This window comes from Urocampus carinirostris, chromosome 14, assembly GCF_059441175.1.
Source record: "Urocampus carinirostris isolate Australia breed hairy pipefish chromosome 14, RoL_Ucar_1.0, whole genome shotgun sequence".
NCBI lineage: Eukaryota > Metazoa > Chordata > Actinopteri > Syngnathiformes > Syngnathidae > Urocampus > Urocampus carinirostris.
The window spans coordinates 27,350,424-27,369,807 of NC_142362.1; the positions used below are offsets into that span (position 1 = coordinate 27,350,424).

The 19,384-nt window shown below is 40.9% G+C and overlaps 1 protein-coding gene across 2 annotated transcripts in view; it reads left to right on the plus strand.

Moving 5' to 3' along the window:
* The window catches only part of dcaf6 (ddb1 and cul4 associated factor 6), a 39,616-nt gene extending 20,448 nt beyond the window's left edge, over nucleotides 1-19,168 (plus strand). Inside the window, exons 11-21 of one of the 2 annotated variants that reach the window (XM_088352810.1) lie at nucleotides 474-533; nucleotides 682-847; nucleotides 2,677-2,777; nucleotides 4,667-4,835; nucleotides 6,100-6,288; nucleotides 6,370-6,399; nucleotides 10,846-10,984; nucleotides 14,070-14,226; nucleotides 18,043-18,131; nucleotides 18,416-18,521; nucleotides 18,592-19,168. In XM_088352810.1, coding sequence (XP_088208936.1) covers nucleotides 474-533; nucleotides 682-847; nucleotides 2,677-2,777; nucleotides 4,667-4,835; nucleotides 6,100-6,288; nucleotides 6,370-6,399; nucleotides 10,846-10,984; nucleotides 14,070-14,226; nucleotides 18,043-18,131; nucleotides 18,416-18,521; nucleotides 18,592-18,650 — 1,265 coding nt within the window. In that variant the 3' untranslated portion in view covers nucleotides 18,651-19,168. The remainder of the gene's footprint in view (nucleotides 1-473; nucleotides 534-681; nucleotides 848-2,676; nucleotides 2,778-4,666; nucleotides 4,836-6,099; nucleotides 6,289-6,369; nucleotides 6,400-10,845; nucleotides 10,985-14,069; nucleotides 14,227-18,042; nucleotides 18,132-18,415; nucleotides 18,522-18,591) is intronic. The other variant, XM_088352811.1, reaches the window with a different exon arrangement.
* Nucleotides 19,169-19,384: the final 216 nt, after the last annotated feature.

Here is a 19,384-nt window from a genome sequence, read left to right on the forward strand (position 1 = left end):
TGATGAAAACACAATTATCGCTGTTTTTTTAGGACCTGCATCCATCCAGTTTGTCTTGAAATGTTGAGGCTCTAATCTTTTTGGAGTGGCTGCTGCTTGTAACAGTACTTTACACTTTGTGTTTTGCTTTTGAAGTCCGATGTTTTTTCTTGAATCATTACTTTTTGCACATTGCTTTGTTCCTTAACACGTGTTTGGCATTTTGTGCAGTGTTAACTGCATTGTTAGGATGGAATTAAATATACAGTTCTATATCAGATGTTCTCTGAAAAGCCAGTAAAGGTTTGTTAGTGGTGTTGTATAACATCTCATTTGTAATGCACCACATAATCTTGTTTTTGTTAGGGGTCTGTATCTCAACGTGATAAGTTCAGCACTTTTGTTTTAACTACTATGCATTTGGTGTGTGTGCGCGCCTTTGTACGTTTGGCTTTTATTTGGTGCTATATATGTACCTTTTTCATATGTTGCAGATTCCCCTTCATCGGTTGTAAACAAACAGCTAGGATCCATGACTCTGGATGAGCAGCATGGTGTGTATTATGCACAGCCAAACTTTCAGTTCTTTTTTTTAAGTAAAAAAAGAATTGTGCGTTGTACACAAATGAGTATGGTAGTTTTGGTGGCAAGAAATCTCACCAGGAAATAGTACATCATGTTCATGAATACCATGTCTCACAGGAGCGGCATCAATTTCCCAGTCTGGGGACACACCTCTTCCAGCCAACCGCAACCCTCCCTCCACCAGCACCAGCCGACCCAGCGGTGCAGAACCGGTGCTCAGCCTGCACTACAGCTCAGAGGGAACCACTGCCAGCACCATTAAGCTGGACTTTACAGATGAGTGGTAAGCCATTCGAAGACATTTTTATCAAACATTCAAAACGGGGGGCAGGAAGGTATGACTCACGAGCCAGTAAGGCTGTTTTCATTAATACTTCTGGCTTGGCGATAAAGCAAAGACCATGCTAATCCTGTAAATGTATATAATTCAGTCCATTCGATTCAGTCCATATCTCATAAGGTAAGGTCCCAAATACAGTTTACAGGCACGGTCTTACACCAACAGAAAATGGGGATTTTGGGTGTACGTCCCTCGGGAACCCTGTTTATGCAAGCTCATTATACAATGTATTTTCAATGTTGATGAAAACCCACTGAACAAACTGTAAGCACCTGAAAATACCAGCCAAGCACCTAGAGCAATTTGATTAGGTGGGTGGTAGGCTTGAAAGCCCAGAAACATCACTGCTTGAGATTAGATCTGCATGTAGGAATGGGCCAAAATACCAGTAACAGTGTGTGAAAAGCTTATGAAGAGTTAAAGGAAAGATTTGGCCTCCGTTATTGTTAACAAAGGGTAAGTAACAAAATATTGAAATGAACTTTTGGTATTGACCAGATATTTATTTCCACCACAATTTGCAAATAAATGCTTAAAAAAATCTAACTATGTAATTTTCTCCTCACATTATGTCTCTGTAAGAATTAGCACAATTAGTGGTTTGCCCCACTGTTAAAGTTGGATTTTTTTTTTTCACTTGTGTCTCTTAGGCTATGAGACACATCAGAATACACATGTGACTGTGACGTCTGCCTATTAGCATTTTTCAAGCGTAGTTTGTGCCAGTTATGAAAAAAAAAATCACAAATGATTACGGACATGCTTAAGGACTTTTAAGACAAATGCTTTAGATTTGAGAGACATCAAGGATTTCAATTTCTAAAGCGCAATCGAGGAGGAATAATGACCAGTCGATTATGAAGCTTACAACTGTGACCACGTCACACAGCTGAAGGTAGATACATCTGTATTCTTCTCGTAGATTCGTACTTCTGTATCCTTCTTGTTTGCAGTATTTTCCGGACACTTATTTTTTACTCTGATTGTCAATATGAGCCCCAACAGTCTTAACTGTGGGATGGAAACACATTTTATGTGCTGTATTGGTTAAAATGCGACACAGGCCCCGTTTTTTTATTTCATAGATCTTATCAAATCACGTCACACAGTAAAATTAAAGTTAAGTCATGTTTGTTTGTATAGCCCCTAATCACAAGGAGTCTCAAAGGGCTGCACAGACCACAGATTATTGCAAACCACAGACTATCATTGCACCATGCCTTGGTCTAAAACCTACATGAGGGCAAGGAAAAACTCAACCTCAACATGAGGAAAATGAAGAAACCTTGAAAAGGGACCGCACATGTGGTATCCCCCTTTCAGGATTACCAGACAGCAAAGGATGTTGCAATTACAAATAATACAGAGATATTATCAACATGAAATATAGGTCATTTACAAACTATAGAATAGAAGTGTGTTTTAAGCCTAGATTTAAACTGTTCCACTGAGGTTGCAAATCAAATCTCAGAGGGCAGAGCATTCCACAGCACCAGGGCCCGGATGGAAAACGCTCTCGAAGCTAAGGTTCTCCTCTTGGCTCTTGGGATAAGAAGCGCTGAAGAATTAGCTTTTTGTTTGGAGAGTGAGTTTAGCAATTCTTTTGAATTTTATGGTGCGGCTCTCAAAAACCATCAAAATATCTATATTTTATGGCTGTTTGAGTCAAAAAGGTTCCATACTCCTGATGTAAAATTGGACAATGCAATTCACCCTGGGGAAAATCAACAAAAAAATATAAATGACGTAATGAATTGTTCTCGTGTTTTCAGGAGCAGCACCTCATCCAGTTCTCAGGGAAGCGTCCCTAAAGCATGTGAAGCAGTTCAGAGCCGACAGAGTGTGTCTACAGAGAAAACCGAGTTGCCACAAGGTGATTCTTTTTCCGGTTTCAATAAGACATGGGACAATTTAATAAATCTGGGAATTTTTCCCATCCAGTGCATTAGGTATGCCACTAACGACAATTTAAGAAGTCGAGATTAGATTAGATTAGAACAAACTATGGAAACACACAAACTGATGTTTTTTTTTCTTTCTTAGATTTAGTGTGAAGTTGATTTAATTATATGGCAAATGATAATGACCAAAATAGAAATGGGTAAGATGAAAAAAATGGAACTTGTATGGATTCGTACAAAAATCAAGAAAAAAAAACCCTATCTAAAATCAATTAGGCACAGTTCTCGGCCAGTAGAGACATAAATCCATAAATAAACCTCTTTCCATTTTTTAGGGACAGACAAACAGAAGATGTATTAAAATCATGTATTTTTTTTATCCTCGGCAGTAGAACAGTAAATGAAACAAATATGTGCATTTTGTGAAGTACATTCAGTGGTCAACTCCAAATCTGTAAACAAAAGAGCTTTCAGTAGTTTGAAATCAAATAGTTTTAACAACTGACACTTGTTCTTCAAATTGCATGCATTAAATTTCAAATGGGTTTTTCAGGCACTAGCATAGCACTCTTTGCTCTTTTATAGCGAAATGTACTTTTACCACACTTACGATGCTTGCCATCAAAACCTTAGCTTGAATGTTACGTGAACCTTACCAAAGCGAGTTGGACTGCATTTTGTTCAACTGTCCGAGGTGCTTCCTCTTTAAATGTTCTTGCGCTACCAAAGTACTGCCATGATAGGCAAACTTGGAAAACTTATCCAGACTAAAAAGCTTCCAAACTTTAGATAGGTAGATATATAGATACTTTATTCATCCCCGTAGGGAAATTCACACTTCCAGCAGTATCCTTGTGTTGAAAAAGAAAATAGTAAAATATATAATACAAAAATACCCAATATAACATGTTGATAAAGAGGATTTAAAAGTGCTACAGAAAATACACACAGCAATAAAAATAGGGTAATATGCAAATGTGGGGGTGGGGTTTAATGTGGGCTTCTACTCCCCCGGGTGGAGTTAAAGAGCCTCATGCCATGAGGAAGTAATTATCTCCTCAGTCCGTGGAACAAGACTGTGTTAGCAGTCTGCCGCTGAAGCTGCTCTTCTGTAAACTTTAGAAGTTTTGTTACGTGTACTTGATGTTGACTCTGTCATATCTGTGTGTTACCGCTAAAGACGCTAGAGGTAAGACCTAAACCCCTACCCAAGCTCAGGCCTAAATTGACAATCATTGTGTTCGGGCTGGTCTTCTCTCTTTTCATTCTATATCCACATTTTATTGTTTTCCTTTGTCTCTCTGCCTCTTGTGTTAAGCCCGTCTGGTACTTTAACCTGCAACCTCTGTAGACACAGAAATATAAAGTATGTAAATAGTTTAACAGTCTTGTTTAACTTAGATTTTGTTACAAAAGACAGGATTTATGTGTTGTTCGGAGCCACGCGACAGATTCTGACCCCTACCCGCGCAGCCCCCTTGGCAGCGGTGGTGTCAAGCAACATTGGACCCGGGGAGTCAGGCGTGCGGCAGGGTGGGCCAAAATCAGCTTTCCTCCTTCGGAGTCTTCTCAAACAAAATATGAATTTTCGAGTTTGATCCGGGCTCAGTCCTGCAAATCAATTGAATTGCTCGGGCTGGGTCGGGCTTTAATACTCATTTGCCCGGGTCGAGCTGGATTTTTGAGCCTTGATTTTACCTCTAAGAGACACTGGTATATGAGCAACTCTAAACTTTGTTTTTCTTCCCAATCTTTTTTTCCCCATTGTTTTCTCTTTTTTAATTCCTTTCCCTTTTTTACGAGTCTGGGCCGTATGTTTGACCCCACTGCCTTAGCTCTATTAATATTTTTCCCCATGCAGCTACATTTGACTCATCAAGGCAGCAGAGTGGGACCTTGGCCACCATAGATCCTCTATGTGACGCTTCTTGCTCCAGTGCCCGCAACAGACAAGAGGCAAATAGCGTAGAAAGCTCCTCTGAGGGCAACACCACTGAAAGGAGTCCTGCCGATCCTCTGGAGGACTCGAGGTTTGTACTGGCGCTTGGAATCTTGAAAATGCTTGAATTTTAATGTTATTTTTTTCGTGGATTGAGCAGTGCTTACATTTCGAGTGAAGTGCTTGTAAATGCTTGAAATGATTGCTATGTTTCTCAAAGAGGCTCTCCTCATAATTACTGGCAGTTTGCATTAGTTTGTATGTGATTGTCCTATGACGCATTATCGCTCCTTACAGATGCATGGTACACCTAAACAGGGCACTATTTAATGTGAATTAGTGAAGTATAACCTAAATAATAGTCATCTGTTATGGGCCATGCTAAAAATTAACGTAGCGTTTTTCAGTAGGGAGATTGAAATGGAAAGAACTTCCTGAAACAAAAAATGTAAGCGACATAAGCATATTACCGTCATTTTTACCCAACACCTATATAGAGAGACTTATCTTAAAATCAAATATTTTTACAATTAACTCAAGATCCAAAAATCATGTTTCAATATTTTAATAATAATAATAATAAATAAAATATTTATACATGTCTTGTTTATATCGACAAATATACTCACAGTATTCTCAAAACCTAAAAATCATGTCTATTTAAATATTTCTAATCCAGGGGTCTCTCAATGTGGTGTTCCCTAAGAACATTTCAGGTGCCTGCGGGTCTGTTCTGAAAAAAGCTTACCAGTTCAGGGTCATTGTGATTTTCTAGTAAATTATTTCAACTGATCAACCTGGCAACAGTATAGTAACAACATAGCAATAACATAATAAGTTCTTAGTTTAGAAATGCTTATCAAAGTGAGTGCCCTTTGCGCTAATTAGTGACAAAAAGTTGCTCTCTGTTTCAAAAAAGTTGTATCTAATCTAATCCATCTAAACTTTGTATGTGAGTCTTAGACTCCGAAAGTACGGAACCGATTTTCATGAAAATTTACAGTTGTACTTTACGCCTCTCAGTAAGTGTCTTTAGCTAGGTTTCGTGTCAAGGCAACCCAAACAAATAACAACAAAATCTCTTCAGTTTTTGTGTAGTCTGCTTCCACTGGGTCTCTACTCCCTATGGCGGCCAAAACGGGTACTGCAGTTGTCGGGCCAATTGACTTGTGCCTTGATAAATGCACATTGTACATGCAAGATTAAAAACCGCATTTTGTATATCGCAAATATATTTGTGACTGTGAAAACTACATAATTCACACTGGATTTTTTTTATTTTAATGGTCCTAGACAAATTGGAAAATTGGCTTAAGCGTCCTTTAAAAGTTCTCTTAATTTCAACAATGAAAAAGGTGTACAAACCCTGAAGACTCTTCGGGGGACTGCCGGAGACAGGAGCCCCCTGGGGATCAAGGACCGGGTGCAGTTGCTTCAGCGGGAGAGGGCCGGAGCCAGCCCACGAGGGGGAACCAGGATTCTGATGACAGCGACGACGACCCCATACTTATCCCCTCAACCAGGTTCAGAGGACGGGGACAGAGGTATTTTCATTATTTCCGTACGGTGCCTTTTTACAAGTGTTATCATTGATTGTGATACTGCACATTTCGACTTGATTCCAGAGGATCTGCTGTAGGGGATAGAATGATAAGGTAACACAGTGTGTCATGAGGACAACTAATACACCAACACATAGAAAACTAACTGTTATGCATGTAGATACTCATGCCACTGTGTGTGATGCACCAAGCGAGACTCATACATAAACCACGAGGGTTGCCAACTTTTTTGAACCTGGGAGCTACTTTTTTGTTAGTGATTAACGCGAAAGGCTACCAGCTTGAAATGTTGCTAAAATAGGAAATTATGTTGTTACTATGTTGTTACACTGTTGTTATTATGCTATTACCAGGTTGTAATTGCTACAATCAGGGTTAAAATAAGCATTGTCAAACACTAAAACACTGTTTTTAAAGACACTGATCATGTCAATGATTTCTCATGCAAGTTGGAAATAAAATTTCCTAGAAAACCTCAAAAACCAATCACTAGGATGGATTAGATTAGATGCAAGCACTATTTTTGGAACAAGTGCGCGGGCTATTCATGTGCTCATAGGGGGCTACCCGATGCTTGTGGGCGCCATGTAGGAGACCACTGCTCAATAACAATGTCAACAAGGCCACTACAAAACATCCTCGTGCACAATATTTTGAAATGAAAGTCAGTGATGCAAATAAAGTGTTAATACAATTGGATCAAATTTGAAAGACAAATTTATAATCTTATGACCTACTAACAACGTTATCATAGCAGCCTCTCTTAGCTCGTTCATGATGCGCGTGCAGGTACGAACATTTCTCTGTTCGAAAACACTTCTATTTCATCTTTCTTGGGGTTTTGGGTTGGCGTTTGAATCGGACCTTTTCTCACTTTTACTATTTTCATGCTACATTAAAATATCCATCCATCCATTATCTGCACCGCTTATCCTCAGTAGGGTCGCAGGGGTGCTGGAGCCCATCTCAGCTATCTTCGGGCAGTGGGCAGAGGACACCCTGAATTGGTTGCCAGCCAGTCAAAGGGCACACAGGGACAGACAACTCACTCGCTCATTCACACCTACGGACAATTCGGAACCGGCCAATTAACGAGACATGCATGTTTTTGGAATGAGGGAAGAAATCGGAGTGCCCGGAGGAAACCCACGCGAGCACGGGGAGAACATGCAAACTCCACACAGGAAGTTCGATCTCATGACCTCAGAACTGTGCCGCAGACGCGCTAACCACTGCGCTGCCATGCTGCCTTACATTAAAATATAAATAAAAATAAAACGTGGGGATGAGCATGTTGTCACTCTCCAGCACTCCTACTCCGCATTCCTCCTACCTCATGTGTTCCGCAATGAACAGCTTTGCTATGAGTAAGAAAAGCAGATAGGCACAGTGGAAAATAAAGCATAGGTGGTCTTTGAACTCAGTTGGGAATTGTTAACCCATTATTTTTATTCATTATTTGCACCGCTTATCCTCAGTAGGGTCGCGGGGGTGCTGGAGCCCATCCCAACTATCTTCGGGGAGTGTGCATGGAACACCCTGAACTGGTTGCCAGCCAGTCGCAGGGCTTGTTAACACATAATAGAGAAACTATTTAACTTCCTACTTTTCTAAGGACACCTTAAACAAAGCACCAAACTTTGCAGACAACCTGATATTATTTGGTTAATTCAATTAAACAGTGAAGTATATATATATATATATATATATATATATATATATATATATTATATGGCCCAATGTGAGTAATGCAGAGATTGAAATGAGTATTTTGTTGGAATATTTTTTTTTCATTTTTTATTATATAGCAATGACACAGTGATTGGCATCGCACCTTCCAAAAGCCCCCAAGGGTCAAACTAGCTCAAGATGTCCTTGCCGACTGAGTATACGACTGTAACAACACCTAATTGCAGTTGAATTAAGGTTTTTTTATTGTCATTATACAAAGATACAACAAAATTGGAGGGCATCTACCTTCAATGTGAGAAAGCGATTTAGAGAGCGGCTGGCTAACTGCACGCTAGCATTGGCTGTACTCTAGTTAAGCCAGGTCTTTGCAATGTAGCTCCAGATCGTCAGTTTCATGGGTAATGGATCAGGCGTTAGTGAGATACAGGTTACGCATGGGCAACTTGTGAGGGTTGTTATGTAGCTTAGCCAAAGCAGTTGGCTGGACCTGTAGGCTGGCTGTTGTCTTCCTTCCTGACGCCTTCTCAGTTATTTGCCAGACGTGATAACCATCCTCTGAGTACTTGTTGTGATTACCATTTCTTTGCGCTCTTTCCTCAAAGTCTTTTACATTAAAAAGAAATTCATCGATTTAATCAAACTGCTAAAAGCCAGCTGTTGCCTTGCTTCTCAGTTTGTTCGGGTGGACACATTGACTTGTAGGCCTGCCCCGATGTTTGACTGACCGCATACACGAGCCTATCACTGTCGCACACACAGGCAGTCAGGTCCACCCAACACACACACAACCTGTACCGTCGGCTGCAGAACACTATGCACAAATATGTTTATATCAATGGCAATAAAGACAATTCAATTTTAAAATCCGCGAAGCTATAACAGAAACGACAAGTAGCAGGGGATAACTGCATGTTATATTTGGGAACGATGCTTGATTAGGTGCACATTTTGTGTCAGAACAATACTGTGTGTTCCATTAATGCATGTCAGGATGTACAAGTTCTAAATCAGAAGCATGAAGATTAACTCTTTGAGTGCCATTGACAACATACAGACTTCAGTGGGTGTTGAGAGTTGCGTGTCATTAACTGCTCTGTACCTTCAAGCACCTTTTAGGATTGGAATACCCTGAGCAATGCCTCGGCCGATCTCTGCTGTGAAAGTGCTGGTCTGATACCGTGCTGTTTAACTCCAGTCACTGGTTAGCAGTGATGCTTTTTGAGAAAAGCATTTTCAGCCTAATGTAGAAGAGAAGACAAGTTCATTAACTTGGGAGTGGGAAATCATTTCTAAGAGAGTAAAACAAGCAGATCATGCTCGTAAACGGCCTGTTTTCTAGTTAAATTTCCTAGTAAATTGACAAGTGACTCCAGGGTTGGTTTAGTAGACACTCAACTAAGGAGAGTAGATACTAATACGTTTTGAACTCGCAAGTAACCCAGAAAAGGAGTTTACAAAAAAACCCTCACAAGGCTAAGTTCCAAACGTTTCTTAAAGACCTCCCCTGAGCTCTTTCTTTTTATGAAATCTCCAAGGTTACAAAAAGTAGATCTACCCAAAAGGGTGTCTGAATCAAAAAACAGTAACACGATTGGCCGATAGTGACAACGATGTACAAGTGCACAATAGTCGAAATGACGAACAATAGGAATAGTCAAAACAACAAATAACACTGGCATCTTATGCCATCTCCTTTACTCGTGTCCAATAATTAACATTGAAAAAATCAGAATAAATTCATAAATAAGTCTCGGATATTCGGGTTTGCCATACTGAGACCCGCAATCAGACCCACTCCTGTGTCGCTAATCTTGGAACTATTGGTTGCTAACAAAAAAACCCAAATCAACATCTGACAACGAGGAGCCTCCCAAAATGGTGTCAACCCTTGGTAGGTAATCAGTAGAACATAAAGGCTAACTTGATTATTTGAAATCCTTAAGTGCTTGGATTTTACTTTGTGCTTTTAATAATTTAAAAGTGCTTGGCTTTTGAGTGAAGTGCCTGTAAATGCTTAAGATTGTTGCCATGTTTCTCAACACATCTGCTTAAGAATGACGCCGATACTGCTTTCTAGTGGTTCCCTTTGCCATTATAGTTTGTGGTCCCTTGTACTGAATGCCGTGCATACTATCATTAGTGCTCTATGAAACGTCCTACAACTCAAAAGGGCACTATGGAATGTGTATTAGTGCAAGGACTATATGTGAATTATGAAACTTTTAGGTCGTGTTTCCCAGTGATAAATTGTAATGGGAAGAACTTCCAGCAACTGAAAATGTAAGCCACATACTAGTCATTTAACCGACACCCATTTAAGGAAAGCTTTGTCTTAAAAACGGATAGATTCGCAATTTACTAAAGATCTAAAAATCATGTCTTGATAAATGCAGTTACAAGGTTAAAAATTGCTTATGTAAATGGGAAATCAATTTGTGGCTCTGCAAAATACATGATTTCACCTCAGATCTTTTTGGAGTACTGGAGAAATTAGAAAATGGGCTTTGAAAGTCCTTAAAAAGTGATTGATTTTGGCCAGGAAAAAGATGTACAGACCCTGAACAAACGCACCTTTAAAGCCTTTCACCAAAACGTGTTATTTTGCTGAAACCAACCTGCTTTCTCCGGCAGATTAGGTAATTGCTAATTCTTCTTACTGGTCAAAGATGAGAGTCCAATATTTCATTGGGTATTCTGTTTTTATATGACACTAACACAGTTTTCTTCTGGCCTTGAAAGATCAGTTCGCAATGCTCAAAATCCGCTGGCACTGGCAGATCATCTTTTGGCTAGATGGCATTTAGAATTTGAAAAAGCTTCGAGTCTCATAGTATTTTTTTTTTCCAGACGTTCGGCAGCAGCTCGCATCCAGGAGTTGTTTCGCAGGAGGAAAGAGCGAAGGGAGATGGAAGAAAGCGAGACGCAGAACATCAGAAGGCCTTCGGTCAAAATGGTATACAAGGGACATCGCAATTCCCGCACTATGGTATGCACCTGACTGCTTCGGGGCATTTAACTTATTACAGTCACATAGGAGCTTTACCCACCTTGGGTGAAGAACACTCTAAAGCACACATGTCAAACTCCCGGCACCCGGGCCACATCCGGCCCGCCGTGTGATCATATCCGGCCCGCAAGACCATTTTACATTATTATTATGATTAATGGCGGGCAGCACGGCGGCGCAGTGGTTAGCGCATGTGCGGCACAGTTCATGTCTTGGGAACCTCCTGCGTGGGTTCAAATCCAGCTCCAGACTTCCTGTGCGGAGTTTGTATGTTCTCCCCGTGCTTGCGTGGGTTTCCTCCGGGCACTCCGGTTTCCTCACACATTCTAAAGACATGCATTTCAGGTGAATTGGCCGGTCCAAATTGTCCCTAGGTGTGAATGAGCGAGTGAGTTGTTTGTCCCCGCATGCCCTGCGATTGGCTGGCAACCAGTTCAGGGTGTACCCTGCCCACTGCCCGGAGATGGCTGGGATGGGCTCCAGCACCCCCGCGACCCTACTGAGGTTAAGCGGTGTAGCTAATGAGATGAGATTATTAATGGCCCGTTCTCCATCTCGTTTAAAACTTGAGTTGTTATACCTGTTCAGATACACGCAAAGCCAAACCAAAACTGAAGTACGCAGCAGTACTTTTCAGAATATATAGGGCACGTTTTCACTAGGATTTACAGTCAAGGTGCCACACAAAATAAACCTCGTCTTGGCTGTACAACGCTAAAGAATCCTTTATATAAAAGCTCACTATATAATCTGTGTTCAGTGTTCGGATACGTTTTGATGAATTCACGGACCAAATTGTAAATACGCGAAAACACCGGAAGATAACTTAGTTATTTGATTGGGTGAGTGGGAGGGATGGGTGGAGCTAACAACAGTAGCTGAGAGACGAGCACTGAAAAAGCTGAGGTCAATCATGGACAATCCATCGCATCCACTACACAGCATTATCTCCAGACAGAAGAGCAGTTTCAGCGACAGACTGCTGTCACTGTCTTGTACTACGGACAGACTGAAGAGATCTTTTCTTCCTCATGCCATGAGGCTCTTTAACTCCACCCGGCAGAGTAAAGGCCCACATTAAACCACACCACCTACATTGGATATTACCGAATCTCACTGCAATATGTATTCTGTGTAGCACTATTTAGTTAATCTATATAACACGCTACAGTGGGCATTTGCATGTCACACTGGGTATTTGTATATTCTTTTGGCTTTATTATTGTACTGTTCTCAGCTCAGGGATGCTGCTGGAAATGTGAATTTCCCTTAGGGGATGAATAAAGTATCTATCTATCTATGCAAAAAGTGCAAGCCCTTTCTCCCATCTCTCGCCCTACTCCGTCTGCGCCAAAATTAAGCACATCAGGCTCCGTGTTCTCAGAATGTTGTGCCGTTTTTACAAAATAAATGCTTGCATCTGGTTTTGAAACCAATATGTAGGAAAAAAGGGTCAAAATTAGTTTAACCGATCTCGAGTAATTGCAAGAAAGAGACAAGTTTAAAGTGGTATGTTCGATGATTTTAGGACACGGTCTCTGGCATTATTATCTTTTCATAATTTTTATCAAATCATCAAAAATAAATGTGCTGAAGACTAAGCTTTTGTCTGGGGCGCGGGTTTAGCAAATTAGTAAATTTTTCTCCTAATATATGGTGTAGCTCTTTCCCAAAATAAAATTAATATATTTTGCTTTTATGGCTCTTTGAGTCAAAAAGGTTCCCGACCCCTGCTATGTACTATATATATTCTATACCCTTTTCGCCGCGCTGAAAACGCAATACTGCAAAGAACTACACAGTGTCCAGCTGCGATCAGAGCAAATGATCAAATCAGAGTCATAAGAGCAAAGAAAACGGAATGATTAGAATTGTTATTTCTGAAAAATACACGTTTTATGTATATTCCCAGGTTTTGTAGCATTTTCATATTTCTACTTTTGACTGGAGATATATTGAGAGCAAAATCTTTTGGGATATTTAAGTTTTTTTTTCATATATACATTGGCAAAGGAGCAAAGGAATTTGAATGTTATTTTAATGTTAAGTTGTTTAAGTTAAGTTCTAAGTTGTATATTTTAACAAGCTATTTTTATTTAGAGCAAAATAATAAATACTGTATATGTGATTCAAGGTTTAAATATAATATTCTTGTCTGTTTCTATTCATATTTATGTTCCAAAAACATTAAGTTTAAGTGTGTTCAATAAATGTTTGTCGTTTATTTCATGTTTCACGAATCCGGTGTTGCTGAAACATACTCTGCAGGGGTGGCTTGTGAGGGTTGTTGGCTTAGCCGTAGCAGTAGGCTTCAGCCTCGCTATTGGTTTCTCTCTCGATGCTGCCTCAGTCGATTCCCGGACCTGATAACGTTCTATGGAGCACCATTAGTGATCAGCCGCTTCTTTGCGTTCTTCTAACTTTTGTCAGAGTTCGATTAAATTGAGGAATTTCTTTTCAATGTGACAAGCCGCTAAAAGTTAGCTGTAACTGTAGCCGTGCGCCGAGTTTGTTTTGATTACAAGACGTTGACTTTGGGTGGCATTTCCCTTTTTGGCAGGGTTCTTGACCTATAGTTACCTACCTGATTGCTTGTGATCCTGGCCAAACCTTTTCTGGCCAATATGTCACAGTATACCTTTCTGGGAAAGCTGCAGAGTCAGCAAAACCAAAAATGCAGAGTCAGCTGTTTCTTGGCAGTTTTAGAATCTGGGGTTACCTATCTGACACCCTGTAAAAGATGCTGTTGATATTCAATGTCGTTCTGGCCTGGGATAGTGTGAAAGTGTTTCTGGAAAACATTTTGAGTAAGCAAAACCAAAAGGGCAGAGTCGACTTTGGGGTATTTTTACGCATATCAACCCTTCGAACTGCAAGATATTTTGTTGAAATTGAATGTTGTTCTGGTCTGGAAGAGGGAAATGTCTTTCTGGAAAAACTGTAAAGTGCATAGTCAGTTTTTATTCTGTTTTTTATGTATGCAGTTTTCAAATCTAGGGTAACCTACCTGACTCCCTGTAAAAGATGGTGTTGGATAATCAACGATTTGCTTTTCCTGTGCCAGATAAAGGAGTCGTGCTTTTGGGGCAACAAGTTTGTGATGAGCGGCTCCGATTGCGGCCACATCTTCATCTGGGACCGGCACACGGCCGAGCACCTCATGCTCCTGGAGGCCGACAACCACGTCGTCAACTGCCTGCAGCCGCATCCCTTTGACCCCAGTGAGTGATCCTCTGATTTGTTTAATTAGTCCCGCCTGGGTCTCATAAACTTGCATTTGTAAAAAATATTTAAAAGATAATTGAAATAAATATAAATACAAACTCAACCCCTTCTGCCGGCCCGTCGGATTGATAAACAAATATCTGTCCATACAATGTCACCAGTCACTGAAATACATCATGCCACACGTCATTGGAAAGCTTCAAGTCTTGGAATTCAAGAATTGCTGACTATTTCAAAATGCTTATCATGATCAATCTGCAACAAGATACCCAAAATCTAAAAAGCTGGTGTAGCTTACCAGTTACAGCCCCTGGCAGTCATTAAATGAGTTGAATTTACGCAAACATGGATTATTTACTACTAGGACTATCCAGTGAAATCAAATGTGTCAAATATTTTCTCTAAAACACACAATAATGCTGAATGAAAAATCTGCCTAAAAACATTTCTGCATCATTGGACGTTCCTTATCATAATCCTGTCATTTCTCCACATGATTTCCTTTTACAAATGAACAGACTCGAAAAATTACTGCCCATATGGCCGTTGACCTCTGCTCTTTAACCGTAACCACTCTCGGCAAAGCAGACTTTTTTTCCGCAGTCTGCATTAAGTCTTCAAGGGCCTGTATTGATAAAACGAAGATAGCCTTTTTTTATTTCTAATATCTTCAGGCAATAGTAACCGAATCAAATGATGACTGGCACATTGGCTTTTCGACTAAATGCCCAAAATAAATGGATACAATTTTTCGATGTGTCTTCAAATCAGAGCAGAAAATAAGCATGCGTAAACCGATTTTACGCACCATGATTACGTGCACAGTCATTAATTGACTTTTGAAAAGAGAAGTCAAAAAATTACGAAAGTAAACTACACATTTGCAAAGTTTTCAAGTGTTGTAAACCGAGTAAATGTACTCAGTTACTACCCACCTCTGGATTTGAGTGACCGGGCCCGAAGTAAACCCGAAGCTGCATACTTCAGCACCACGGCGCCGAAATGCAGCTCTGTGTTTACTCCTGGCCTGGTCCCTCAAATCAAGTAAATCAAATCCAAATCAAATGAATTTGTAAAGCAGTTTTCAGCCAATCAAAGTGCCGTATAAATTCATTCGGCATACAACAAGAAAATAGAATCCTCGCAACCCCACCAGACAACCCAAAATACCTCATACATTACACAAACAATGGTTAAAATACAACAACAAAATAAGAAGTAATAGAGATAAAATATGATTATCGCAAGGCACAGACTAGCCATGTGGGGAAAGGGACCTGAGGGAGGCTCATCCACACTGATAGGGATGGCAGCCAATGACCTCTGGATTTTCAGCCATTGAACCACACCCTACCAGTGTGGCATCCCCAATTGAGGAAACACTGAAATATACAAATAGAAATGAAAAATAAAAACAACTGCAGAAGAAAACATCAAAGTATGGAATAAAAGTATTATACAGTAAAAGATTAGAAGTTAAACAGATCAAAAATAAAAATGATCAATTAAAAGCCATATTCAAAAATATCAAGGGTCCCTGCAGACCTGATGTCCTCTAGCAGACTGTTCTATAGACGAGGACCAAAGTGGCTGAATGCTGCTTGCTTCACCAAATGTTTTGGTCCTCAACCCAGGAACGGTTAACAAATGGCTGCCAGAGGACCTCAGAGATATATTAAATCAAATCAGACAGATACTATAGCCGAAGACCATTAAGACTTTTAAAACTAGTAAAAACACCTTAAAATTGTTCCTGAAACGCAGCTTTCAAAACTGGTGTAAAGTCACCGTAAGCACCGGTTTTGTAATAGCTGCAAGCTAGCAATACTCTATTTCGGAATACCAGAGAGCAGGGCAGTACAATAATCTAAACGAAAATGTATAAAAGCATGCATCACTACAACCGTGATTGCCTGCGAGAGAAATGGGCAGATTCTCGCTATATTTTTAAGATGATAATAATCGTTCATGTTCTGGGTTTTGTATCCGCGGGTCGGGTCTGGTTGGATTTTTTAGGTCTTATCATACCTCCGGTTTGAACTCACAATGTAGCAAATTTTCTTCCTGGTTAGCATGGTCCTCGACCTCCCTTAGGGCCCGGTCACACAGACATTTGCGGCTGAATGACGGCTAAAATTTGGGGATTTTTTTGCGCCCGTGTTTACCCGCAATGGAAAATGCGCAAAAATGGCCAACCCGCTTTTGACCTGAGGTGTGGCCGGAAAAAACACGCCGGCGACTGTTCCGCTCCCTCTCATCGTGTCATTTCCGTGTTTAGACCACGTGTATGAAAACTGCCGAGCCGATGATGTGTCAAATCCGACTCCTACGCAACAAACAAACGCCCGCCCCCTCACGTGACTTTTTCTTCCATGTTAACAAACGCAATTTGTAAAATTAGATCGCAATTTTTTGTTTAAATAAACGCGTTATATAGACTAGGATCTCCCAATTATTATAATTAGCTCGCTTTATAGTTTTAATAAGCGTTTTATATAGAATACGTTCGCTTTCGTTGGGAGCGCAGGAGAATGCGCGTTCACGCGAGGGGGGTGGATTCTACCGTCAAATTACGTTCACAACAACATCAATGACGGAATGGTTTAATCCAACAAATGCAAAATGAGAAGGTTTTGATTGTATATTCGCCATTACATTCCTTACTTAAATGTGAGATCGGACGATGTAAACGTGGTTGAAGTAGCGGGGGAACGCTAATCTTGGACCCGGACTGTAAAATAATTTAATAGAGAAAATCACAGCCTCGTGAGGATCAAGATTTCAAGCTATGGCATCATTAAGTTTTATTACCATGAAAAGAAATGTTAAGTTGTAAAAATGGATTAAGACGAAGTTGTTACGTTGAAGGAGAGGGGCTTAAGGATTTTGAGTCTATCTGCTTTTCTCATTGTTCATTATCGATCAGAATCATAATGTGTATTAAGGCTTAACAGCTGGGATTCGTAATCTCAGCCAAAAGGCAAAGTTAAGGTCCTAGCTTTAAAGCCTTGCTGCGGTCATTATGGATGCACCGAATGATTTATTCGAAATGAAGAGAAACTACGCTGACGGGGATGTTCCATGTTCACCCCTTTGACGTCACGAGCACGCTCGGCATTTGCGCTGTTTATACGCAGAGAAAGGCGTTTGCCTGTCACATGCGTAACACGCTAATTTCACGTAATAACACCGCGATACAGGCACAAAACATGCTATTACCATGCTCCACCCACGATTACCCGCTGAAATTTCCCGTCCTACCCAAGTGTAACTGCGCCCTGGCCGCGACCATAGCACGTCATTTCCGCGTCATTAACTCGTGTTGACCACGTGTGTGGCACGCGTTTTAAACACGTGCTCAAACTTTTGAGCTGCTCAAAAGTTTTGAACGCGCCCAACCACGTGAAAATTTGCGACCGCGAGTAAAGCACAGCTCTATCTTGTCTATATTGCGGGCTCCAAACGTTCTGTAGCGCCCCAACGGCATCTGCTTCACGACCAGATATTTCTGGCCGTGTTTAAGCCTCACTACGCTCGTTTAAGGCTGTCTACCCGCGCTCTGAAGAATTGAGTAGGGCAAAAGTACTTTGCGTTGCTACCCGCGCGCGAATTCCCGAACTCGAGTTAAGCACAGCTTTATAACGTTTCAAAGGCGAGCTCAATACTTCCAATAGCGTCCGCCTCAAAGGCAGAAATTTCTGGCCGTCATTCAGCCGCAAATGTCTGTGTGACCGGGCCCTTTTAGACAGACCACCCACCAGGGTGTCAACACTTGTATGGGAAACACTGACTCGTTTTATGTTCTTGTGCAGTTTTGGCCTCCTCCGGTATTGATTACGACATCAAGATCTGGTCTCCCCTGGAACAGTTGCCATCTTTCAACAGTGTTCTTGCCGACGAGGTAACGGACTTTTTCACTTTTTTCTGTCGCTTCTCTCCCTCTTTGGCTTTTTTAACTCTTTGTCTTGTTCTTTATTGATCTCTCCTTTTCTCTCACTTTTTTTCTTTCCCTTTCAGCTTTTCTTTTGTTCTTTCTTTTGCTATATTTCTTTTTCTTTCTCTTTTGCTATCTCACTTTTCTCTTTCTCCCTCCTTTTTTTTTCTTTTAGTTTTTTTCTTTCGCTTTGATCTACTTGTCCGACCCCCATGAGTTTTCATATCCATGTTTGGGGTGTTTGCGGGCAGGTGATAACGAGGAACGAGCTGATGCTGGAGGAGACTAGGAACACCATCACCGTGCCCGCCTCCTTCATGCTGCGAATGCTCGCATCCCTTAATCACATCAGATCAGGTACACCTTTTGCAAAAGGCTCTCTCGACGCGTTGCCGTCAAACTCCTCTGGCATCTCGCTTATTTACAGATCGTCTTGAAGGCGACCGCTCCGAAGGTTCAGGTCAAGAAAATGAGGACGAGCAGTAAATGGACGATTTTCTGTTTTGTTTTTGCTGGAGAGCACTTCTTTGTAAAAGTGTAGAGTATTACGTTTTGAAGCCCCCATTTCCCCTCAACTTGTTTTTTGGAGACTTTTTATCGATGTTTATGTAAAAGGGTGAGCTTTGTGTGTGTGTGCGTGTGTGTGAGAGCAAAAGTATGAGATGCAGTTTGATAAGTAAATGATACATGCTCTCACATATAACATCTTACTCTCACATTCGCAGTCATACCCATGCACAAACATTACGATACTCATTGTTACCAATATACTCTCACACATACTACTATACTTTAATTTACTACTCTCACACACACTATACTTACTGACATACCAACATACTCTCACACATAGTATATTCTCTAACACAAACCAATATACTCACACATACACCACTATGCTGTCACATGGACACAATCATACCCATGCACAAACACTATTATGCTCTCTCAGTGTTACTACTACAGTGGGACCTCGCTACTTCGCGGTTCGACGTTCGCGGCGTCAGAGCCTGTAATGGTTAATTTTTTTTTTTGAAAGGGGCGTCGCTACTTCGCAGATTTTCACTTTTTGCGGGGTTTTTCAGCGGACGTGGGATAAGGCGGCCGGCTGGATGGGACAGGATGGGGGATGGCAGGGGTCACTCCCGGGCCACGCGACAGAGCGAGTTAGGCGGACGTGGTGTGACATGGCGCGACGCGAGAAAAGGTGGCGGGCGTGA